The following is a 26,327-nucleotide window of genomic DNA, read 5'->3' as shown; positions in this document are numbered from 1 at the left end:
GGCGTTTGTATCTATGCACGGAGCCGACTCCTAAAACTTAACCCATGGGATGCAGCAGGGCTTTGGGAGCCCGGTACCAGCTAAGCAGTGTGAGGCGCGGCCGGTCCTATCTCAGCCCCTTAGGCTCGCCCTAGCAGCGAGCGCTCTGGCCGGCCACCGGCGGGCAGGAGATTCCTCAGGGCAGCAGGTGAGGAGGGGGAGAGACCATCACCTGTCGGCGGGGTCCGTGTGCGTGCAACCAGCCCCGCTCCCGGTGACCCCCGACACCGCCCGCGTCCTGCCCGCGGGCCGCCGCCTTTGAAGTGCAGCCCCCGCCCGAGGGGACGGGACGTGCCGGGGGAGGGGGGGAGGAGAGTCCGCCCGACCGGGGCTGGCGAAGGGGCACTGGGGCCGCAGGGGGAGGGCGGACGGAGGCGCCGCCCGGGCCGGCCCGGAGCCGGGTCTCTCTGTTTGCCCGTAAATAAAGCGCCGGGCCGTGGCCGGTCGTATAAGTGCGGCTGCGGCGGGGCCGGCTCGCCCTGCCCCAGGCCGGGGAGCGGGCGCGGGCAGAGCCGTCGGAGCCGCGGTTCAGGACGCGGACAGCGCAGCGGGGCTGAGGGCGGCGGGGCCAGCAGGGGGGGCCGGCGCGGGCGCCTCTCGCCGCCCGGCGGCTCAGGCGGGGCCATGGCCGCGGGCGGGCGGGCGGCCGAGCAGCCGGCAGAGCTCAGCCACTACGTGGTGGCGCGGCCCATCTACAGCGAGCCGGGCTTCCAGGAGGAGAACGAGCGGCGGCCGCCGCTGCCGCCCACGCTCCGCGAGCGGGCGCAGGCGGCCTGCAGGTGGGTCCGGGCGGCGGGAGGGGACCTGGGGGTGCCGGGGGACGCGCGGTCCCGGCGCCCACGAACTCCACCCGCAGAGGGATGGAGTGGCCCGAACAACGCCAGACTCGTCGGCAGACCCGTCCCTGCTCCTCAGCATATCGAAGCTGCCGGCAGGGTGCTTCCTTCAGGGACCGCACTTTTGGCACCAGTACGTGCCCCGTCCCTGTCTGGAAGACACGACAGTGTCAGTCTCTGTCAAGAGATGACTGATGTGCATCAGCTCAGCTCTCTGTCAGCTTGGGAGTCTCGGGGTTCTTGGGGCTCTCCAATTGCAGCCCCGTGGGGTGTGTTCATTACTTGTTATTCTCGCAGGTGTTCTAGGAAAAGGGCCTTTCAAATTGCCAAGTCCTTTCTGCCCATCCTGGAGTGGCTGCCCAACTACCGGGCGAAAGAGTGGCTGATCAGCGACATCATCTCGGGAGTCAGCACCGGCCTCGTCGCCACCCTTCAAGGTAAAGCCAGGCACGCCGGTGCCCCGCTCTCCAGGACCTTCCTATGAGGGAGCTGGCTCAACACAGGGACGTTATGCAGATGGAATTACAAATCTGGGGCTTGTTATTTAATACTAGATATTAGGTATTATTTTGCAATAAATAATTAACTTATTCCTTTTCCTCTGCGTGGCTAGAAGATTTAAATTTCCTTTCAGATGCTATCAAGATGTATTTAACTTTTCTTCCAAGCGTTTTACTCAAAGAGTATCCATTCTGATATTTAAAATTTTAATTACACTGCGATGAATCAGATAGGTTGTGTGGTCTTATTTCTCTTTCTTGGTTATCTAAGTTTATAGTTCTCCTGCAGCCGCCTACAAAAATCTGGTTATTGCCCTAAAATAATGCAACTTTGATACCTACTCCTCTTTAAAATTCACCTCGTAAGGTTGTTCAGATATCTACAGAAGACAACCCTTAAGGATGTGGTGGCATATTCGCATTTAAAAAAAATTTTAACTTGATGGATTTTCATGGTACATGGCTTGCAATATTTTTTCCTTACTGCCTTATTGCATTTATTAGTAAAGCATTCAGTAGATGAACATATAAGGAAGTGGCAGAAATAAGCAGAAATTAATTAAAATAAGCTACTTAAGGAAGACTCAAAGGGCTGAACCATCCAGTCTGAGGCAGCATCCGTCAAAAACAAGACTAGCTATAACTCTGACACATCCACTACATTAATTTCTTTCATCACAATAGAGTTCTTACACTATTTTCACAATTTTTGAGGACTGAGGCAGGCAAAGCTAGCTATGTCAACCCCACGCTTCACCTCAATGAAAATTCAGTGTTTGCAGAAGGGGACAAAGATTTACATCAGGAACAAAGCAGTTTACGCATTCCCAATTAGCCACAAGTACTCCCTCTTGTCTGTTCCCTTGGAGCATGCTAGGAAAGCACAGACTGGCAGAAAAAAAGCATTACCAACTTCTGCTTCAGACAGAGGGTGACCTGAGGAATAAAACAAGTGATTCTTTCCCGAAGAAATTCCCAAAGAGAGTATCAGAGCTGGAAGATCTTTGCTGAAGGTAGTGGCACACTTACAGGATTCCCCTGCCTTTTTAAAATGAATTGGGCTAGATGGACTTTTCATATGACTTATAACAGTTATTATGCTCTGATTGTAATCTCCTCATTTATTTTTTTCAGTGGCTTGATTTTCTGCCAAATAGAATCCATTTGTAAAACCAATTTCTGAAATATACTGTTTGGTATCCCACCTATGTATTAAACAAACAAACAAACAAACAAACAAACAAAACAGAAAAAAGGGAAAAAAACTCAAATTAGTGCAAATCTAAACCTAGCTATAATTTTGAAAAACATAATAGTTCTGACATTTTAAAACATGCATTATAGGGAAAATCAGCCAAAATATTTGCCAAAAAAGAGGCTTCTGGGATCTTGACGTCCCTGAAGTCCTAAACTCCCAACAGCTATGTGTGTTGCTTGCAGCCCTCCCACCAGTCACAGTAGTATGACCAGGACTTCAGTTGTTTGAACTATTACAGGTTTTTGCAGCATCTTTGAAGGAGAATACTATGCTCGGCAGTGGGAGCTAACTAGTGGGATATGATACTGAAGGCAACTTTTTTTTATTATTATTTGCTGGATTTGACAGCTTGCACAAAGGAAGAAGAACCAAAACTCTCAAATTTGTGTGACTTACTTTTGGTAGTTCAGTTTATAAGCTGATACTGGAAAAAGAAGTAGCCTAATTTTCACAAGGGCTGAACACACTGAAGCATATTTGTAGTGCAATAATTCAGAGCCTGTGCTTGAAATTTCTGTCTATAACTAGAGCACTTCATATATCCCCCCCCTATCTCTCAAGAGGCAGACCTTTCACTCTTGCAACAATGTTCCCCGCTTAAACTTCCCATCTGAGCCTGTATGTTGTACTACCTGTGTGAATATAGGAACAACTTTCAATATTTACTCATCCAACTACCAGTGTGGGATATACGGTCATTTACAGTCACTGGTACTCACCTATGTGCCTGCAACTGATTTACAGACAAAACACATTCTAAATTGCATCTGGACAAAAGCAGTAAATCTTTCTGAAAGTCTATTCTAGAAAAGACAGGAGTTTGCTGAGAGATTTTAAATCTGATATTTTGATGATCTATCATTTCAGGTTTGGCATATGCTTTGCTGGTTGCAGTCCCTGTTGGATATGGTCTCTATTCTGCTTTTTTTCCCATCCTGACATACTTTTTCCTCGGAACATCAAGGCACATCTCAGTTGGTAACTGCGTGTGTTCAAGTTACAGTGAATTATCTATTACAAAATGTTAATATTTACTGTGGACATTCATATTTCATACAATATAACTACTTTCTGAACCAAATTGGCTATGCTGAACATTAATATTGGTGGATCTAGGGAAATTAAGGCTTATTTCCTCTCTATACAGGCAATTGTGCATAATAGCTAACTTCAGTTGTGCCCCTGCTTTTTGCTTGAATTTGTGCTGAAGTTTAAATCTTGTCTTTGGCTATACTCTATGCAAGAAATGACAAGATCAAGGCCTCAGTAGGCAGTATGAATGACAGACATATTGTCTATCAGCTAAAGCTCAAGATGGCTAAAACAGAGCTCTTTTAGTCTTCTCTACATGCCTTACTTGCTGCATCCTTTTTGATTACTGTGGACAGTATCTTCTTCCTGCCTGTCGCAGAGACCCAGAACCTGTGTGTGCACTCCAGCCTCGCTCTAGGTCCTCACATCAAGGCTATGGGTAAACCTTGTTGATTCTTTCTGAATACTTTTAAATATGAAATTTGTTTCCTGTCAGTTCTCACATTTAAAATTCTTGTTACAGCTTGATCGCTGAAGTTCCTTTCTCTTCATTCCAACAAAATCTGGTCTTTCATCGTTTGTTTCTACTAAGAATAGATTGTTTCCACCCCCCAGAGCTTTGGCATGGTATTACGCTTTTTCATCAGTTTTCTTCTCTGCTGCATCAAATGCCTCTGTATGTTTTCTCAACTTTGTTAGCCTCTTTCCACCCTATCAGCTCACATTTGCTATCCAGATCTAAGTTGTTACCTCTGTTTATGGTGGCATTCCTACTTTCTAGATTATCAAGCACTCCTTTTTTTATGCTATTCCCAATACTCTTGTTCATAAAGTGTTCTCTAAGGTATCTGTAAAATTAACTTATCCTTCTTTAAGACGTTTTGAGACGTTTTCCTTTCCTGCAAAATTTTAATAAATAACTGCAACAAATATGATTACTTTTAGATTGTGTGTTGCTGACACAATGATCACTCCCTCTATATCTTGCCCAATGTATAGTTTCAGTCATCTTTAGCCAATATAATAGCACACGGGATCCCTGACCATGTAGCTATATGGCACTCTGGATCAGCCGAAAACTAACCATGACAAACCAACCGAACAAACCAACCAAACAAAAAACCCTGAAAAAAACCCCAAAACCCAAGCAAACAAACAAAACCCAAAACTCAAATAAATGTTGCTTTCACCTGGATTGATGATCTGCTTTGTCTCGTTGTGGTGCTGATACAAGGGAGATGGTTGGAACGTGTTGAACATGTTGCCCCTTTTGGCCTTGGTACAGCCCTAAATTGGCTCAAGCAAAGCATGAAACTGCACCTGTACTTGTATGAGCAATGCAACTTATTTAAGAAAAGAATTGTATCTTTGTGTCATGTATGCAGTGCTGCAGCTCTGGGGCCCCTAATACTACTAATGTAGCCCAATTAAAATATTACATGGTTTTTCTGATTTAGAGTTTCTTGCCTAGTCTGATAAAAGCTTCTTTTCAATGTATATTAAACTTCAGTGTGTTTTGTTTGTCATTACAGGTCCATTCCCTGTAGTCAGTTTGATGGTGGGATCTGTTGTATTGAGCATGGCCCCTGATGAGCATTTTCTCATAGAAAGCATTAATGCTACAGGGACTAATGCTACTGGGACACTGATAGACACTGAATCCAGAGATGCACAGAGAGTGCTGATTGCTAGTACTCTCACATTCCTGGTTGGAATTTTACAGGTAAAATAGTTGACTTGAAGACACCAGGTTGACAGTGCTTTAATTTTAATGGGAAAACCTATGGCAGGAAAATACCTACCAGGCCAGTCAGACATTTTCCTGTAGTAAAACACAAAAATGGAGTAAAGTTATCTCAAACTCTGAAGAGCTTTTGGGGGATTATTATTCTTATCCTGGGCATAGTCTGTGACAGCCTGACTGGGAGCACAGAGACCAGAATAGCCCTGTGATTGCAGACTAGAAGAACTAAGTGCTAATGGTGCATTTCCCAGAGCTTCCTTTCACACCTTTCTTCAGGTCTCTTTTAGTTCCTTGGATGGATGACACTAAGCTACACTAGGCTGAAATGGGGGAATATAGTCCTAAGACTCTGTATCAACAAAGAGAAAAGACAAAGCATAAGAGATCCCCAAATAAAAATGTACTTTTTTGTTGTTCAACAAGCTGTTATTCTTCATGATTTTTCCAGGTAATATTTGGAGTCCTCCAGATTGGTTTCATTGTGAGGTACCTTGCAGATCCACTGGTTGGGGGATTCACAACTGCAGCTGCTTTTCAAGTGCTTGTGTCACAATTGAAAATAGTCCTGAACGTTTCGACTAAAAATTATAATGGTGTCCTTTCCATCATATATGTAAGTATGCCCTTCTAATCTGTTTTGGGTTTATGACAAATTTTTTATATTATTGCTTATCTTCTGCTTCCATTTCCAACAGGAATGCTTCATATATATATGGTAAGTACAGGGCATTCATTTAGTTCTCACTCTTATGAAGATGTGCAGCTGTTCATTTATAGCTGTGGGGCTCTAAGTAGCTGCTTTCAGGGTTCCCCAGACAGAAAGTCTTATTGCCACCTTTTTCGGGCAGAGCAGTTTTTCACATAAAGTTTAAATGTGTTTAAATCCAGCAAAACAGTTCTTCACTGCTGGAGACTGCTTTTTCTCCCACCCCTTGCTTTCTGGCTTATTGTGGAGGATATTTCATCATTTCTTAACACTGTCAGATCATCTTCCAAAGCTGGCCAGTCCCAAGCAGGTCATTCTGGTGGAGGGCATTGTTCTCCATTCCACTGTGTAGCCATGGTTGTGAATACCTAAAGAAGGATGTGGACTCCCACTCTTGGGCCAGGTACCTACTGGTTAGCAAATGTGAGGCTAAATGTTGCTATCACAGCCCCATTTGTTGATCTTACAGAAAATTATCAAAGGGAGAAATGTCTTGGCTGCATTACAGAAATACTGAATTCCTAGAGGTGTAACGTTACAGAATAGTATCCTTTCCCAGGAAAATTACTGAATTTGTCAATGACTTCAGCATGAAACTAATCAGGTTCACAGTATTTTAGATCTTCCATAGTGCTTCATATTAGAATAGCAGGTTCTAAAAGAGGCTGTTCTAGGGGAAAAAAGTATATTTAGAGATTTTACATGCCAGTTCTGGCAACCAGACTAACAAAAATACATCAGACACCTAGATCAGCAGTAATAGGATGAATATAACTACAAGCAGCAAGGTAAAATTTAGAAAAAAAATCAAGTGGATTATTTGGGGGGGGGAAAAGTATTATATTATGGGCCTTTTCAGAATTAATGAAAACTTGTTCCCTCAGAAAAAGGAAAATTAGGTGCAACAAATAATACACCCTAAAGCAGACCTGTCGGGTGATGGATTTGTTAATCCAGCAGGTTTTCCATCTCTTGTTTATGTTTATTGAATGGGTGGTACCTTTAGTAGAACATATTTTTTAAAAGGAATTACACGGTTCTTCCAGCTCCTGCAAACCTGAGTGGAATGCTGACTTTTTAGGTTAAAGTTCAAAGCTTCTGTGTTCTTATAAGTGAGCCAAGTCAGTGTGTTTGCAGGTGCATATAGAGCAGAGAAATTGTGATTTCTGGTCTGCTCAACCAGTGACTGGCTGTGTCGGCTTCAGCAAATTTTGGACTTGCTTCAAAAGTAGTGTTTAACAAACTGCAGCACTAAACATCCAACATTAGCAGAATCCACGGCCCAAAGTTACAAAGTTACTGTTTCTCTGTGAAGTGGGGTCGTGCAAGAGATGGTCAGTAAGAATGGGATCCGTGGTAAACAGTACAACAGGGAAGAAGTGGCTTCAGTCAACCAAAGGAGGGCATCTGATCCAGTGTTTCAGGAAGGCAGCTTCTTTAGCTTATAAAACATAGCTGATTAAACACTTAGATGTTTTATTTCAAAACCAGAGCCTTTTCAGAAGGGTGCTGCTGCTGCAAACCTCCCCTTTTCTTTAAACCAACAGCTCAGTACTGAGGTAGCTAACCTGGATGCAAGAAGTCTGTTTCTAACCCCTTTTCTATTAGATCATTCTGTTACAGCTGCTTCACTATGCATGGAATAATTACATTTTCTTGAAGACAGCAGGCACATGAGAACTACCCTGATGCTTAGGAGGAGGACAGAGGAGTATTTGTGGTTTTTCTGTAACCATCCCTTCTTGTTTTCTCTGTACACTTACTTGCAAGAGACAATAGGACCAAACGAGGGCATAGCAAGGATAGAGAAGGGAGCTGCTTATTGCAGCCCAGTTGTGAGAATGCTCCAGTCTGGGACTGGTTAATGTACTGTAAAGTGAGGTTTAGTGACATTTTTTGAAGTGTAGGATTCTTCACAGCCTGGTAGGGCCTGTGTGTTCATACTCATTCTCTGTATGTCAGCAATGGAAATAGGAAACATGAAATCCTCAAACCACATGTACTGTGGCATACAGTGAACCAGAGTTTTGCCCATGGATCTGGTAGCTCTCTTTTGACTAGAAAAATGAGGATCTCTGTGCTATTAATCAAAGTGAAGAAGCTGTAATCTTCCCCTCCTTGCTCCAATACAGGTAGAGGTAAACTACAGGTAGGGAGTTAACTCTTCTTACTTAGTATTAATTGCCTAAAAATCAGGAAGCAGAAGCCCCCTATGTGGACAATTCTTGCAGTTATGCTTTTTCTGTTAAATTCCCCATTAAATTAATTTACTGATTTTGTAGCACCTTGACAATACATGACCCTCAGGCTTCTCCAAGCCTGAACAAAGAAGTTACTTGGCCTTCTCCAAAACCTCATGGATCTGGATCATCTCATGAGTATTTTCACATTCTTCAAGTGGGCACGGGCATGTTTTACATTGTAATTTTTATTTTTCAGACTCTTATTGAAACATTTGAAAAAATTGGTACCACAAACATTGCAGATCTTATTGCTGGACTCCTCACCATTTTTGTCTGCATGGTAGTTAAAGAACTCAATGATCGGTTCAAACACAAGATACCAATACCTATACCAATAGAAGTTATTGTGGTAAGCAAAGGGGCATTATCTGAAAACAGATAAAATAGATGGGTCTAGCTACAGGAAGACAAGAAACCTTTTTAAGTTTTAAAACTCTTGTTTTATTTTATTGCAGACAATAGTAGCCACTGGCATTTCATATGCTGCCGACTTGGAAAAAAAATACAATGCAGGCATTGTTAAGAGCATTCCAAGAGGGTGAGTGTCTTTGTTTTCTGGGAAATAGGTATTATTTTAATTGGCTAAAAATGACAGTGCTAAGAGAAAAGACATGAAAGAAACATTGAGAGCTGTAACCTGAGTTTAGAACTGAGATCTGGAGATTTCCTGAGTTTTACTTCTGCCTCTGTCAATTATGCCACCTAAATATAGTGCATAGCTTTCCTTCTTCTGTAAAACGAGCTTAGGAATGTCTATCTGATTCATTAAGTTCATCTGATAATTAATTGCTTCATGCTCATGAAGTGACTATGTGACTATAGAAAATGTCAAAAAAATAAGGAATTGTAATAAAGAAATTCTGCATAGATTTAGTTTTTGTAGACCTAACTTATCCCACTGTGGTTCATATTCATGCCACTACTGTTATCCCAATCAATCTTGTCACTTCCACAGTCATAGGAGCAAGGATGCTGAGTATTATACTGGTAGAGACTTCTACTTGAAAGATTCAGAGCACTTCACAGTAGTAACCTTCACATTCCATTTGGTCTTCGGGGCTTGATTAATTAAAGTTTGTGGAAACACAGCAGGGGATAAAATGTTTTGAGATCTTCTGAAGAAATATGTTAATAGTATGAAGTGTCATTAACATATTTATGTAATTCATCATACTATTCAATACATTCTTTATTCAGTGCTTCAGAAAATGTAGTTTTTCACTTTGCTATCATAAGGCCAAATCTCAGTCATGCTGAGAACAATGGGAGCTTTGTTGCTGACTAATAGCACCAGGATTTGGGCTATGGTGAGCTAGATAAGCATGTTCTGTATGTCAATGGCCTGTTTCCACCTTTTTATTAACTTGAAACATTACACTTCATATTATAAGCAACCCGTATGCCTCCACCTCAAACTCCTTGACAATTCTAGTAAGAACAGAATTTAATCAAAATTGGTAACACTAATATATTTTCTAAATGCTAGATTTTTGCCTCCCGAACCTCCAAAAGTCAGCCTGTTTTCCCAGATGATAGCAGCCTCCTTTTCCATTGCTATTGTTGCTTATGCTATTGCCGTATCTGTGGGAAAAGTATATGCAACCAAGTATGACTATGCTATTGATGGAAACCAGGTATGTATGACAAAAAACATTTATAAACATAGTGAATGTAAGTTCTGTTTCATGTTGACTCATGTATCCAAATGAAAGAAACACCATTCACACATGTTTTCCAGACGAGTGCTGAAGTCTGACAGGAGAAATTCTTTCAACTATTGAAAAAAAAATTAACTGGAATGGCCACACAGAGATGAGCCAGATGTGCTCTATCTTCAGTATGGGCTTTTCATTCTAATTCCTTCCTTCTGTGTTGCTTTAGTGACTTCAGTAGCTCTGAAAGGGTAAGCACTGTACAGAGGAATTTTCTGCTGATGTCAAGTTGGCATGGCCAGCTTTAGCAACCTACTTTTCATTTCCTTTTTTAAGGCGTATTTTGAGATGTGTTGCTGGGGCAGGGAAAGGCAATGTCAAGCTAAGAAGTTGCTCTGGACAGGCTTATTTAGGCTTAGTCTACCTGCAGGGTTTGTATCAGTTGAACTTTTCAGTTAATAAATTATTGTACTTCTCAGCATGACACCAGTTACATCACTATAAATATAGTTGTAACCTAATAGATCAGTCCTGCAGCTTCACAAAACTTAACGCCTACCAGCATGTGAACGTCCTGAACTACTTTAAGCATTGGTTTCTAAGGACACATAGCTAGAATGTGACATGAGCTGTGCAGTCACCAGCTCTTACAGGATTCCTGCACTTATTCAGTGTTTTCACTGGGGGTTTTGTGGCTTGCCCATGGGTGTGGAAGAAAAATGTCAGAAAGCTTCCTTGTCCTGCATCTATGGTAATTTTTAATTTTATCCTTTGAGCATATTAGAAGATGCACTCATTGCATAAATAGATAAGCTGAGTACTTTGTCTAATGAGTCCTTTATTTTAGTACTAATGGATTACATAAAGTTTGATTTTGGAAACACTGTTTTGCAGTACATAAGAAAACAATGCTTCTGGTCGTCAGTTTACAATCCACGAAGTTCATATCTGGTAACACTTTGTCTTAAAGTTGCCAAAAATAAATCTGAAACAATAAAACATGATCCTGGAAGTGCTTTTTATGCTGTTCTGTTGTTGAATATGTTCAGCCAGCACTGGTGTGCTTTAACAATACTGTTAAATATTGTAGTAGAAGAATTAGTCTATAAAAGCAAATTGCCTTCCTTTCAATACTATGAATTTTACATATAACAAAGGTTAAATGCAGCCTTGAATGATGGGCAAATAGTTTACTTGATCGGGAGAAATTAAAATAACATCATAAAAGCAGGCAGTAAAATAATTTTGAAGGATGAGTCAATATTATTATCTGCCAGTGTTTATATTGTCTTCACAGATTCATAGATTAATAAGACCTAAGAACACTAGGAACTATACTTCCAACATTTTCTCACAGATCCCAACTGTTACACAGGAATAGGCATGAATCATATAGGTCTGTTCTGTTAAAGAACATGACTTCAAAATCCTACTCTTTTAGATGAAGCTTAATGAAAAACTTGCAGGAAATTTAATTTTGGAGAAAAGAAGGGATTCAAATCTTAAATTATATTTTTAGAAGTTTGCAGTGAGGAAAAAGCTCCTGTGCCTGTGTCATCTTGGTGAAAACAATGTTTCTGTCAATTATATGGGGTTGGTTGCAGGCAGGTCCCAAATTCCTTATTTCCCAGCAGAGGAATGGCCCAGATCCCGGGACATAAAGCTCCCATGGTCCTTGGCATTTGTGCACAATGAGTATCAACAGGCACCAGCATCTGTGACTCTGGGGCAAATATATGAGAATTCTGCTTGGGACTCAGTGTGAGTTCATTGAGATGTTTAGAGTGAAAAACTTCTGGCTCAATAAACTAAAAGTTTTCAGTGAAATTGTGTTTTATTGCAAAGTTCCTTATTAATTCTACTAATAATATAATGCTTTGTATTAGTTAAAGGCTTGTCTAAACTCAGTCTGTTGGTACTGATCAAAATAATTTGTTTAGCTGATGATACCTAGGAGTTAAATTTACACTACTACGATTTCTTGATGCAATTAGACAAGTGTAATTCTTAGTAATGTTAGGAAAATTGATGGAAATAAGCTTTAAACACCTTTATACTCAGATAAATATGTCCACATCAGGGGGAGTATACCAACTTCTTTGTATTGATTTTCAAACAGAGGTAGCTGCACTGGCACAAAAGGAATTTGTGTTAACATTTAACAGCTATTACTAGTTCATACTCTTCTCAATATTATTACTTTATCAACTACTGCAGAAGCTATTGTCATTCTCCATTGCAGAACTATCTTCAGACATCTGTATTTACAGCATCATCCAATTATCTTTCAGGAATTTATTGCCTTTGGGATCAGCAACATTTTTTCAGGTGCCTTTTCTTGTTTTGTTGCAACTACTGCTCTTTCACGGACCGCAGTCCAAGAAAGTACCGGTGGAAAGACTCAGGTAATGACCTCTTCTTACTGTGCACAAGTAAATTTAATTTTGGATAGTGCACAGATTTCACAGAGGGGTGAAAATAGTCCTAAAAATGACTGTGTTGTGGCACATGGAAAGGCACAGGTATCTTAGCTCGCAGCTCGTGCTCTGGTTGTGAATCATTTTTGTAGCTCTGCCAGAAGAGGGCCATCAAGTTTTACATGAGTTACCTTAGAGATCAGAAATCCTTCAACTCTAGTTTACCCAGAATTTCATTCCCAATTAAAGGACTGAGTTTGTCACAGTAGGAATTCAGAATGAGGGAGGAAATCTCTCTCAGCTGGCTATGCTATATTGAAGCTCCCATGTGCTGGCCTGAACAGCGCTGCCATTTGCCATTCACCCTCAGCCCATGTGCCATCCTTCTCATGTTGAGTAAGCTATTTTGTTTAACGATACTACAGTTTTGCATTTTTTAACATTGGAGAACTACAAGTTATCCAGCAAGCCCTTTTCCAGCTGGCATGCAGATTGCTCCATTCATCTATCTGTGTAACGTAACCTCTCCGAGAGCTACTACCTTGCATGTAGTTGTTTAGACTACCTGCTTGATTGAATTCCTTCTGTGTTAGCTGAAGTGTGTATAATGATTGCCCACATATGCCTAAACACAATGACATTTTGGAGGGTCTCCTTGTTCCTAAATAAATGAATGTGCAACTACTTGTACCTTTGTCTTTGTAATCCTAGAAAGATACAGTAGAGTCTTAATAAATTCATTTCCTGTAAACACTCTATTCTTTGCAGGTTGCTGGTATAATCTCAGCTGGGATTGTTTTGATTTCTATTGTTGCCCTGGGGAAATTGCTGGAGCCCTTACAAAAGGTACTGTACTCTTCCTCTGCAGCACAGCCACATCAGATGCAAATGCTCAACTATGATGGACAAGATTAATGTCCCTCTATAAACTATGGTGACTGATTACAGACAAGGCTGTGGTTTATAGTGTGTAATGTTGAGCACTATCTTAATATGCACCTTTGATTCTGAATACTGCTTTTTCATCATTTTTCTTCACAGTCTGTGTTGGCAGCTGTAGTCATAGCTAACTTGAAAGGGATGTTCATGCAAGTGTTTGATGTTCCGCGTCTGTGGAGACAGAATAAAGTGGATGCTGTAAGTGGCCTAATTTTTTCTTTTCTCCAGGAGGTTTTTTTCTGGTTCTGGTTTGCTTGGTTTGGTTTTGTGGGGGTTTTGGGGGGTTTTTTTAGCTTTTTAATGCCATCAAGTTTCCTCTAACTACCACATAAACAGGATTTTGTAGAGTTAACATCAGAAAACTTTTATGTGCATCCTTGGAATTCAAGTGCCATGAAGTCAGTTAAAAATTCCCCATTTTAGAGTTTGACATAGTATTCTGCTATCTTCTTTATTCTCTATACCCCAAGTAAGAGTGCCAATCAGGGTATTCGTGTGCAGTGATGACACAGCAATCTTGTGTTGATATGGCTTGAAAAGCAGAACAAAGATGACCAGTTGCCACCTTTACCATTCTGATTTTATCTTTTGCACAGTTTAAGTGAGTCAAAAAAGCTGACCTTTCCTTAATTCATGTACATATATTGTTACCACATTAGCATCCTATTTGCCTGTGTAATCTCAGGTAGCCCTCAGAAGATATGTTTTCTTCTTGTAGCAAGACTAATCCAAGCTAGAATGTAGATTCATTTGGCATGCTAAGGGATGTATGAACAGACTTCTCTTATGAACCACTATAACCATATCTCAGGGTACTTGCTCACATCTCCCACTGTGTTTTCCATGGAATAGACCTTCACTGTGGCTGTTAGGGCAGGAAAAGATTGCATGGAAGACATTTTCTCCATGCAGTCCTTACTGTGGTTAGATCTTACAGTTAGTGTCATTGGGCAGTACCTGCCTTGGACAGATCTGAGGTATTTTAGTCAATAATTTACTAGTTTATAGGCAAAAGATCCCACTGACTTCAGTGAGAAGTGTAAGCACTCAGCTTTTTGAAAGACTGAGTCTACTGCGTGTTCTGCCTGAGCAGTGACGTAGGAAGGAACTCAGGAGTGCACTTCAACTGTTCTGCCTGAATATTCAGTGGAGGCTTTAGAGAGTGCCATCAACCTGTTAATATGAAACACCTCTCTTTGCAACAGTTCTGATTCTTAGCTATCACTGAGTAATCCCCTCTCCTCCCTATATGTCTGGAGGTGGGGCATCTTACAGTATTTTACATCCCGGTAAAATAAATTCTTCCCAATTTCTAAAGAAAGATTAACAAATATTGCCACCATTAGAAAGAAGTAAATGCAATGGTTAGCTGCATCGCCTTTAATTTCACCAAAGTAACTGGATCCTTGAAAAATGTTGTTATGTTAAAGAAACCCCTTATTTCCTAAAAAGCTAACCATGCCTAATAAGATAGTGATGGATAGAAGCATCTTGAAGGAAGACTTCTGTATGAAGTCAGCTAATTGCCAGTGTACTGCAATCATCTCCAAAATTAAATTCATCTGCTACTCATGATGTCTGGTCTAGTGATTCTTTAGTGTGACCAGGAGTCATATGTTATAATTAAGAGACTTCACATTTCTTATTTCCTTTCCAGATGATCTGGGTTTTTACTTGTATAGCATCCATCGTTCTGGGACTTGATTTGGGATTACTTGCTGGCCTTTTGTTTGGATTGCTGACAGTTGTGCTGAGAGTTCAGTTGTAAGTAACACAAGATCAGAAGTAATTCTTAGTGTTATATTATGAAAAAGGAATACAATATGCTGGAAAGCAAGATGATTTGTGGCAGAAAATCTGCTTGGGTTTACAAAAATGTTGAAATTAAAAACATCTATTTTTTTAGAAAAAAAACACTCTTTATGTGCTATTATTTAATTAAACTGATAAAAGAGAAGCTGCATTATTTTATCAGTATTTATTTCATATCATGTTGGCCACTCTGGTGGTACTTAGCCATATGTTATCTATATAGCCACATAGCTGAGTTCTGGAAAGGGATAGGAACATTCCAGATAAAATATAAACAGATGTATGGCTTCTGTAATTAACTGATCATTATAGTAACTCTTAGCAGGTAATAGTACTACAGTATGTTGCAGATGCAAATAACTTTTTCACTTAGTGCTTATGCAAGGTCGTATGCCTGTAAAAGAAGAACAAGAGAAAGCATGAGAGTAAGAAAAAGTTTTGTGCTTATGGCCGATTTGTTGCTGCTTAAAGAACATATAGGAGTAGAATGGTGAGAAAAGGTAGATTTGAAGTACCTTATTTGATCATCTTGTTACTTTTCATTGATCTTTTATCTGAAAAATACGACATAACTCCTTACCTTCAGCCTGAAGTCCACAGAATATGGTTACTAGCATTACCAAAGGATAGTTGCACTGTCAGCAAATGCATAAAAGTAAAGCCTTGCAGAAGTTGTTACACAGTAGTAGATTATAAAAAATGGAATTTGAAGAGCCTCAAAAAAACATTCCCAAATTCAATTCAGATGTATGCAATCAAAATATAAAAGGGAGATGAAGCTTTACAAGCTTCAAATCAATTTACTTCAACTGTTAAATTTATGCTGGAGACTGCAAAATAATTTGGTTTTAATATTGACTGAAATAAAAATTAAAAAGGTTGGACAAAAAGATTTACATAACCTGAAAAGAATGTAAATGTATTGTTTCAGTTGATATGAATTGAAAAAAATGATCAATTTTTTTCAGAGTAAAAAAATTGTTTGGGTTGTTTTTTTCTATTTTTAATTCAAACTAAATTACTCTGCTTTTGAAATATTTTTCTGGTTCTGGAAACAAACTTGAACAAGTTATCCACTCAGCTCTAAATCAAAATGGTGCAGGAAGTAGGGGGAGACTAAAGTACCTTGTCTTTAAAAGGCCCATTCACTACAGTAACACAAAATAGATCCAACACTTTTGCAATGAGTCTGTTAGTTTGGCATTAGAAAGCAAACTGTGAGAGTCTAAGACAGTCTGTATGCAGCAATCCCTTCAATTCTGTGAGTGCCCGTGTATGATGTTTACCTTCAATATCTTTTCTTTTTGTTTTTGTTAGTCCTTCATGGGGAGGCTTTGGAAACATTCCTGGCACAGACATCTACAAGAAGGTCAAGGACTACAAAAATGTAAGTCATTGCTGAGTTGTTTCCCTTCAGTCCATAAATCAGTGTAAGAAAAAGTTGTGCTTTGCATATTGTGGACTTGAATTTGGAAGTGGAGTCCTTGAAGATAACAAGTTTAAGCATTAAACTCATCTTGATCCAGATGGTTGGTCCATATCAATGCTGGGGCAGTAAGCTTCTGAAAACTGAATCCGCTAAATTATCCGCAAATATATGCAATTTTTGTGAATTAGATATGTAGTTGAACTGTTGAAACAGTTAAACTGCTTCTTATTAGTCAAAATATAGTTGTTGCTGCTAAACCTTATATTCTTTGGCAACAGGTTATAGAACCAGAAGGTGTGAAGATTCTCAAGTTTGCAAGTCCAATTTTTTATGCTAACATTGATGGACTGAAAAGCAGCCTCAAATCCACAGTAAGTGATATGTGATGGGTTTGGAAGCCTCTTAACTAACCCTGAGATTTCCTCAGAATTATTTCTATGTTAAGTTAAATAATTTTGGTTCTTTTTCTGTAGGTGGGATTTGATGCAGTCAAGGTATATAATAAGAGACTCAAAGCACTGAGGAAAATACAAAAGCTAATCAAGAAGGGAAAATTAAAAGCTACTAAGGTAAACCTTTTTTTTTTCTTTTGATTCTTTCTCAAAGGATTACTGTTGCAGCTTATTACTTTAGCCTTAATTATTAATTTCTCTGTACTAATCTTTAAAATAAAGATGAAAAGTGTGACTTATTACTATAGTAGGAAGTCTATGACCTGCAGGAGACTTGGCAGAGCAGTGTGCCTACTGCCAAAGACCCCACAGATTCAGACAGCTGTGACAGTCATAATGTTAGCAGGAATGGAAGCAAGAGATACCCTGATCTTACCTCTACCCCTCACCACCTCAGATTGTCTCTGTGCAGTGAAAGTGCTGGCTCTTGAATGTGTCCATGTGAGCTGTATCAGTTGGCTGGTAGACTTAGCCTTCTACATCCTCTTTAGAGAAAGTGGCTAGAGAAAGTGGCATATGTTTGTCTGAGTATGGATTGTGCATTTCAATAATTAAACTCTTACAGAAGTGGACAGCTGTGGGCAATACAGTAAATCTCCAGAACTGGAATTTAGAAATCTGTTTTCTGTTCTCAAAGGATGCAGTATTTCCTGTATATATTTCAATTTGTGATGCCGTTAAATGCTCAGTTTATGTGATATTCCAGCTTTTGACCTGGTAATTTTACCACAGAATCATATATAGTAAATCTAATTCAAAGCTGAAAATACTGGTCTTAAATATCTCCTAGAAATGAAGCTATTGAGGGAGGGAATCACTCTGAGGTACTTATTTTTCCAGATAATGGCCTGTTTGCAGGAAGATGCTCTTTCAATAAAGAAATAAAAGGAAAGGAAGTAATTATGTGCTCTACCTTGTTTTTCTTTAAATTATTGTACGTCATGCAACAGGAGACAGACAGGTTCTTTTAGGGATCCTTGCAGAATGGTGATGACACTAAATTATAGTTACAATTATAGCTTTATTTTTCTTAACAGAACTTTGTGACTAGTATAGCACAGAATTTAAGATTGGAATGGCACAGGATTTCTACAAACAGAATTAATGTACTACAATTTATAAGTAGCGTAATATAGAATTTATAATACAACTTAACTTACAGTCTCTAATCACCTAGACCCTAACTTAACTTAGGGTTTCTCTGCAGATCAGGTCAGATGGTCTGATGCATCAATGTAACAATCATAATCTAGACTTTAAAATTCCATTTAAGAAGATGAGTCACCAATACTCAGAGAAAACAGAAAACAGTGGAGGCGTCCCTGACCACTGCGGAGGGTGTCACAGCTCTCACTCGCCAGCAGCAGTTTTGGTCCTAATTTCCCACTTAGGACTTGTCATAGACAGTGCTCTGTGCACTGTTACATTTCTCTGTTCTGTGATGGGGTCATCAAGAACAACCAGGTGTCTGGGACCTTCAAGGCTGGTAAGGAAGGGAGTAATGAGTCTGGTGCCCAGGACTCTTGAGGCCAGTAGGGAGGAGAAGAAATCTGTTTGAGTTGTCTGCTTCATTCACAGGACTTCAAGGCCTGAGAGTAAGGGAAAAGGGAACAAATACATGACCTGCTCAGCCATAGAGAATGGCTTCCTGTCTTATAAAATGGCATTAGTTATGCTAACCATATTACCAGGATTGGGAGCAGGGGGTACTGGTCACAAGTATCTGTCCTGTTCGTTCTTGAAACAGAAGGTATCACAGAGAAGTATTTTCTGTAACTCCAAAACTTTCTCCATGATTAAATTCTATATTCCGTGTATATTATCTGCACATTAGAATGGCATCATCAGTGAACCTGGTATTAATAATGAAGCTTTTGAGACTGATGAGGATCCTGAAGACAACCAAGATCTTCAAGTTCCCACCAAAGAAGTAGAGATCCAGGTGGACTGGAATTCAGAACTGCCAGTCAAAGTAAACATCCCCAAGGTGCCCATTCACAGCCTCATTCTTGATTTTGGAGCAGTAACCTTCTTGGATATTGTAGCTGTGAGATCAATAAAAACGGTAAGGGTGTTTTTTTCTGATGTTTCATGAAAATGAAACTAGTCAGTATTATGTAAATCAAGAGCTGTTAGCTGAAGTTAATTTCCGAGTTTTTAAAAGTCTGTTGTTGAAAAATGCCTTCAAAATTTATACAGCAAAAGGTAAAATGTTGGTGTGTGTGTATTTTAGGTGGCAAAAAAATGCATTAAAAACAATATGAAGGTTGCATAGTCAAGTACTCAAAAATTTTAACTGCAAAATGTGGTCCCCTTACATGCATATGTTATGAAATATTTTGGTTATATATTTTCTTTCCACATGCCTCCTACTTTAATCTGGGCACAGGATGATGCTCACTCTATACAGAGGTTGTAAAAATTTCATTTTACCATCCCTATTCAGTATTTATCCATTGATTTATTTATTCATTAATAAATTATGAAGGAGGGAAGAATGATTAATTTCTTTGTATTTTCTGTCGCTAGTATCAAGGGCTGCATCAACATTCATTATACTGATCTTCAAACATCACACTACATAATAAGGAGATAATATTCCTGGTTTAGGGAGAGGGAAATGAGGTGCAGAGATTAAGGCCAAGTATTTCCCTTATTTTTTGGCGCCAAGTTACAAGTCTGTAGGACCAGATTGTTCAGACTTTAGTATTTTAGGATATTTTGTATGTTCAGATTGCTGCTTTCACTAACTTAATTTTGCAGTTGGGACTGCTTAGCCTATATATAAATCAGATTTTTACCAGGACTCTAGTTTATCACTTAACAGAAAGGAATGGAATTGGTAATCACCTCTGAAAACACTATTCTAAGAGACTTACCTGACACCAGGGAGACAGGGGTAGATTCCAGTCTCCCACCTTTTAACTCAGTGAAATACAGGAGTGGTGTGTGCTTTGCTTTAGCCTTCTGCATAGTTTCAATTAATTTTTGGCTCCTGAGACAAAAGAGATATGGGGTGCTTGGATATGACTCTTTCCCTATGTAGCTTCTTCATCCAAGAACAGGTCCATCTGGTGCATGGCATGAGGGAAGAATCTGTGTAAAAAAACCTTCATGTGCCAGCGAATGATGGTATTGTATCACACATGCATGGGGGGAAAATGCTTGCTCAGGCCCACATGCTCTTGTTTCGAGAGATGATTATTCATATTATGAGAACAGAATGAGGACCTTCATTGGCAGTAACATTTATGTGTGTAACATGAATAGTTCCACTTACATAGTCAAAGATAGGCCACTTCAGCAACCAGGCACTTAACAACTGGATCGTTAAGTACAGCAAAGTACAGCAGTACCGTATTTACAATGAAGAAACAGAACACACAATTCACAATGAAGACACTCAGAAAAAAATGAAGTGTGTGTCCCTACACATTACTTATATAGACACATACACATATATGTATTTTCTCCTTACAGACTTTATTTATTTATGCACTTGTTGTAATTTTTTTTTTTTTAGATAATCAAAGAGTTTGAGAGAATTGATGTGAGAGTATACTTTGCTTCATATCAAGGTAAATGCCCAAATATTCCTACTATCACTCATGCAAAGAATAAAGTGAAGATGAGAAGGAATCACTAGATGTGTCTGTGGGAGCACTTGTGCTAATAAATATGTGAATTATCATGCTGATAAATATTTTGGACTCTTGTGGGACACAAAGAATGGTGGGGTTTAAAGGAAATATGGAAAGTAAAAGTCAGGCCAAAGCTATGATTGATGGATTCATTTGGCTCTATATTTGATTTCTGATTGTTGCAACCATTTTGATATTTATTTTTGAAATTACTTCAGATTGTATAAACCTATTACAACTTTCTTTTATTCAGACAACCTTATATCTCAGCTGGAACGGAGTGCCTTCTTTGATGACACTGTCAGAAAAGACATGTTCTTTTTGACTGTCCATGATGCTGTGCTCTACATAAGGAATCAAATGACATACAGTGACAACAAAGATCCCATATTTGAGAAGGTAAGGATATCTTGTAGTACACTTCCCTTCCTTCTATCATCTAGCACTCATTCCTGCAATTTCCATTACAGCAGGGCACATTTGAAAACTAGACATAGAACTGTAGAACAAAAAAAGAAGTGAGAGTGTAGTAAATTGGGCAGTTTCTGTAGTACATGAATATTTTTCTATATCAAAGGAAAGGTCTGTCTGCTCCAGGAGCTTGTTTATGAAAAGAACATGAGAAGCAGGACATATGGAGAACATTTCATCCTAAGACACACTTTCTAGTTTCTGACAACTGGCAGCTTAAGAACTTCCTCAGCTGGAGGGTTGCATTTGTAACATTGTATTTAATTGTCACAGATGGAATTTTCTTCAGTGTGTCTATCATACTCCTTTTGGAACCTCTTCACACATTTTAGCTTGACACTGTCCTGTGGAGATGGGTTCTCTCCTTTTGAATGTGTTATATGACAAATATTTCTTGTTTGGTTTAAGCCTGCTGGACTTCTGGATTGTTAGCTGCAATGAATTCCCTTTCCCAATACTATTCATATTTCATAGACCTCTGATCAAAGCTACAATCTGATTCTACTTGTGTGGATGTGTACAGAAGCTATTCCAAGCTTGTGTTCATTCCTACTGCCCTTTTCTGTGCATTTCCTGGTTGCATTCTGTAGTTTTTTACATAACCAGAAAACTCTGTAGCATGTAAAGATGTGGGCCCATGTTAGCAAAATGGTCTTATAATGTCTTCCTCTTTTTTCACCACAATTCTTTCCCTTGCAATCACTATTACAGTATTATGAATAAATAGCAATCACAGTTAATATTACTGATAAATAACTAGGACAGGACTTTATTTTTTACAATTTTTGCATACTACTATTTTATAGTAGAGATCAACATTTTGTGAATGCAGTGTATACAGTCTACACAGCAGTTTAGAGATAGATCCTGTTTTTATTATTTTTACAAAGCTATAACTAGACATGTGAGCAGAGACAAGACCAAAAGCTGTGCAATTTTTAAGTTCCTCTCAGCTGAACTAAATCAACATCTTCATCGAGGAATAGCAAACAACAGTTCTTGTAAGTTGTGGAAGTTATCTTAAGGTACCTCAGAGTAAAAAACCAATTTCAGTGATATGGACAACATGTAACTCATCATGTTTCTCAATTTCTTTCCAAGATTGCACTCATGCAGGAGTCTAAAGAACCCATAGAGTTCACAGAAACAAGCCGGCCTGGTGATGAACTTGATGTTCAGGAAGAGGTACGTATTTTAGAACTGAATGTGTCTATCCCTCTGTCTGTAGCTTTGAGTCATGCTGTGAGAGTATGGCCCTTAACTGTTATCTTCTCCATAAATATCCTCTCTGGATACCTGGATGTCAGTGCTGAGTGGAGGAAGTGAAGTTTTTCTTGAGATGGTAGTAGATTATATCTGCATAAGCATCTCATCTCTGCCACTTTAGGGCTACTTTTGCCTTACACAGGCTTATAAATAGATCTAAACACACATTAGGTGCCTAAAAGAAGACTTGGTAAGGCTTGAGGCACCAGAGTCCAAAATTATGCTCAACATCCCCCTTTCATTCCTCCTTTTAACACAGCAGACACCTTCTTGCACAATCTGCTTTTTTTTCAGAAGTTACTTTCTCTGTACTTTCACTGAGTTTTTAGTTAACACATACACAAACGTGTTATTTTCCCAGGTGGTGTATACTCGGAACTAACCACAGCCTGTTTCTCTCCACCTTTTAAAAACCATTTCTCTAGGCTATGCGCAGACTTGCTTCATGAAGATGGACTGCTGGTACTGTCCTGCCTGTGAACTCACAGCAATATTTACGCACCAGTACTATATAAACATTTTCTGCAATGAAACCAATCTTTGCACTGGAAGAAAACCCTGATTGTTTTTCTGAATGATACAGATCTCTATAACTCTCCAAATTTTAGCTAACATTGTCCTGGAAATATTCTGGACAGCAAGCACTTTCCAATATGATACATTTTAATAAAAAAGAAAATCAGAAGATTATTACAAAAGATTTACTGAGTTTTGGGACTAGTCAAGCAGAAGATGCACTACACTTTCATCATTGTGTACAGGATGAAACACTCCTTCGTGGTCTGCCCAGGAGAGTTGAAGAGACCAAAATCTTTGGATGGCAAGCCTTTCGTTCAGTATTTGTACAATGCCTAGAGAAAGGGCAGGAGTTCTAGCTGGCCAAGGCTTGGAATTGTAGAACATTAGTATGAGAATATGTGCTGTGTCACGATCATTTTTTCCAAGCAATTCCTTAAATTGCTGCAGGTTGTTAGATCACTGAAACAGGTGATAGGTGAAACAGTCACATGAAGAGAAAACAGCACTGAACTACTAAAAAATTTTAAATAGGATAAGTTTCAAAAGACGCTTGGATATGGGCTCATTAGTTATGTATTAATCCCATTGTGGCAAATCATGCACTACTACTTATGATCATTCCTAAAATGAAGTACACGCCGATTATTTTGGCTAGGTTACATAACCTTCATCAAGAGGCAGATCCTGACATAAATTAAGGAAAACCTTGGTGCCCATGTGCTTAATGGAATCTGTAGAACAAGCTGCTACTGAGTGCAAGCAAGAAAGTCAGAATGTGACCTAATATAGAGGTTTATGGGGTTTTTAAATTGAATATAGGAGTATTTTTTTGTTTAATGAATAGTTATATTTTTTATATAGCAGATTTTTTCTTTTAATATTTTACATCAAACTGCTGCTGTTCTTTTACATTTGAAAGTCCATAACGCACAAGTGCAATCATTTACAAAAGATAAAGGATTTGACCTGCAAAACTTTAATTCTTACTTTCAGACTATATAAAGTAGATATGCAGGAAATTAATGTTCCTAATTTTCATGAAGAAGAAATGTATTTTGATGTAAAACAGACAGCTACCTTAAATTTTTTAGCACTACGTTAATTTTTTTAAAGAGAAGAAAACCCTTCATGGTGAGGAAACCGATAAAAACAACAGTGTAAGAAATGCCCTGCTATAAAATGTCTTTAACAGTGTGGGCTAATTAGCTTCAGTATCTTCACATATTTAAGTCTCTTTATTTGATTACATCAGAGAAATTTTCATACATCACACTGCACAAATATTTCTGCTGCAGGTTAATGTTAGTGGAAAATCTCAGGTGTAAAGCTAAGCACTAAATAAATTATTCTGTCCTAAGGACCTGAAAGAACTCCATCAAAATCAGTGGGGAAAAAATCCTATAAACTTCTGTCAGTAGGGCAGTATCTTACATAGTAGGTAACAGCACCAGACTGACATCTTTATTCTCTTAATTAAGGCAAAAAATTCAGCCTTCACAACAGTCAGTGAAGTTTCTCATTTCACATGCAATACAGGCTTGAACTTAAGTGATGTCCAAGCCAGCAAAACGCAGGATTGTATGCATAATGGACATAGGCCATTGTATATCAGATGGGCATCTCCACCATCTAAGAATGAGGCAAATCAGACCAATCAGCACCTCTTCAGATGGTACTAATAATTTCTATTTACACTAATGCTTTTGCCCAGGCTGTGATTTGATAATTCATGCTTTTAATGCTACCTGTCCTCCTCCTCTCCCATTTGCCAGCTAGGTGGCACTTCTACCCGCCTTACTGACCTGAAGTCCCTTTTAGACCATGGCCCCAGCTTCTCTAAACTTGACTACAGGGAGCTGTTGCCAGTGCACAAGGCCAGTAACAGAAGGACAAGGCCAGTGACATGTTTCTTAGAAGCTGTATTGCCTTTCTAAAACACATGTACATTTTATGTAAAAAGCAAAATTTTCTACCTGGGACTGGTAAGTGAGCTTTCAGTTAATTGTCATGCAGGACACATACTATGGAAAAGATGGTAAAAAAATGGTAGCAGTGATTTTTTTTTTTATCAAGGGAACATATGCACTGTGAAGTTTAAGTATAGATTCTTACTTAACAGACATGTGGGCTTACATTATTTTTTGAACTTTCTCTATTTCCTGACCGTACAGGTATGTAAAAAGCAATTAAATATTCAACAGTCTTCCAGTTCCTTTCCAAATACAACATTTCAGCTGTGATTGTGATAAAGTATGATGAAATGCACTTGTCTTTGGCCTGCATAGTTCTTCCAGGCATGGCTGTATCTGTTCTTAATTTAACTGGCACAAAATATTCAGCTTTTTCTGAAAAACAGCATTTCAAATCCCTCTTTCAGTGGGTCAGGGAGTATGTGCTTAATTTTCTATGTAACCATCAAAATGAAGGATACCAAAATAATGGATTTTGCAACAAAGCTGAAATTCTCTACAGTTTTGTACTAATTCAAACATCCATAATACAACTAGGTGTGCTTATCTTTTTCCAGCTGGATGAAGAAGCGGTATTTTTGTATGCATTTTGAGTATTACTGTTCTGTCTTTGCATATCAGGTATTAAATCTGGAGATGTATTTTTAAGTTTCTTTACCCTTTTAAAAAGCTGCATTTGAAAAAGTAATTGTATCCATTAACTAGAAAATAAAGTTGTGCACACTGTAAACACGCTCCTTGCATCTGCATGTTTGGGGATTTCTTGTTTGGTTTTGGGTTAAGTCTTCTTATTAATTCTTATTATGAGGAGATAAAGGATATAATGAAGGGATCAGTGTCACACCTCACTTAGGTCTGAGTTTTGAGGAACGAAGACAAAAGGGAAAACCTGTTCTGTTTGCCTTGTGGGAGTAAGACAAGAAATGTTAAATGGCAGCTTTTAAATGTTAAGGCTGTAAAGATAATGAGCGACATTGTCTGCAGGGACACAAGATCCCAGTCAAGGAGGCTTCTAGTGAGACAATCACCAATCTGAAGTGCGTGGAGTTATCCCTGCTTTAGGGTTGTGGAATGACTGCTTGAGGTCATTTTCTACTCATAACCTACGATTCAGTTCTATTTATATTTCTTTCTTCAGTGCTACGGAGGCACTCTATAAATATAGACAGAATCCCACCGAGTTAAATAGGAATTACAAAACGCCAAGTTTATGGAAATTACGTTAAGCCCTCTCCTGAGCTACTGAGCTCCACTGCTGTGAAGCTTTTGAGTACTCTGGAAGTTCACCGTTCCATCATTTCTACAGCCCGATTGTCAGGAATCTGCCGTTCCCATGTAAAAACGCAAGGCTGACCATGCGGTGTCAGACCTCTCCACTGTGCACTACAAACTGGGGCAGGG

General features: G+C 39.1%; 1 protein-coding gene across 2 annotated transcripts; it reads left to right on the top strand.

Moving 5' to 3' along the window:
* Nucleotides 1-473: 473 nt before the first annotated feature.
* SLC26A4 (solute carrier family 26 member 4) lies at nucleotides 474-25,656 on the top strand. Of its 2 annotated transcripts, XM_064656313.1 has the most exons (20): nucleotides 474-818; nucleotides 1,173-1,312; nucleotides 3,501-3,611; nucleotides 5,198-5,388; nucleotides 5,858-6,022; nucleotides 8,555-8,707; nucleotides 8,814-8,896; nucleotides 9,845-9,992; nucleotides 12,302-12,415; nucleotides 13,196-13,273; nucleotides 13,469-13,564; nucleotides 15,024-15,130; nucleotides 16,496-16,565; nucleotides 16,886-16,978; nucleotides 17,081-17,176; nucleotides 18,894-19,124; nucleotides 20,583-20,637; nucleotides 20,954-21,099; nucleotides 22,273-22,356; nucleotides 22,863-25,656. In XM_064656313.1, exons 1-20 carry the CDS (start codon nucleotides 664-666, stop codon nucleotides 22,884-22,886), a joined length of 2,340 nt encoding a protein of 779 aa, XP_064512383.1. In that variant the 5' UTR covers nucleotides 474-663; the 3' UTR covers nucleotides 22,887-25,656. The 2 variants fall into 2 exon arrangements, with proteins under 2 accessions (XP_064512383.1, XP_064512385.1); XM_064656315.1 differs by lacking the exons at nucleotides 474-818; nucleotides 1,173-1,312; nucleotides 3,501-3,611 and adding an exon at nucleotides 3,622-4,104.
* The last annotated feature ends 671 nt before the right edge of the window (nucleotides 25,657-26,327 follow it).

This window comes from Pseudopipra pipra, chromosome 5 (genome assembly GCF_036250125.1).
Source record: "Pseudopipra pipra isolate bDixPip1 chromosome 5, bDixPip1.hap1, whole genome shotgun sequence".
NCBI lineage: Eukaryota > Metazoa > Chordata > Aves > Passeriformes > Pipridae > Pseudopipra > Pseudopipra pipra.
Note: the sequence above shows the minus strand (reverse complement) of the source record. Positions and strands in the feature narration are given on the sequence as shown.

Excerpts from the sequence above, each read along its gene's own strand:
- SLC26A4 (XM_064656313.1), top strand. The coding sequence starts at position 664 with ATGGCCGCGGGCGGGCGGGCGGCCGAGCAGCCGGCAGAGCTCAGCCAC. Across the intron at positions 16,979-17,080 it reads AAAGCAGCCTCAAATCCACA|GTGGGATTTGATGCAGTCAA; the intron begins GTAAGTGATATG and ends CTTTTTCTGTAG. Across the intron at positions 19,125-20,582 it reads CTGTGAGATCAATAAAAACG|ATAATCAAAGAGTTTGAGAG; the intron begins GTAAGGGTGTTT and ends TTTTTTTTTTAG.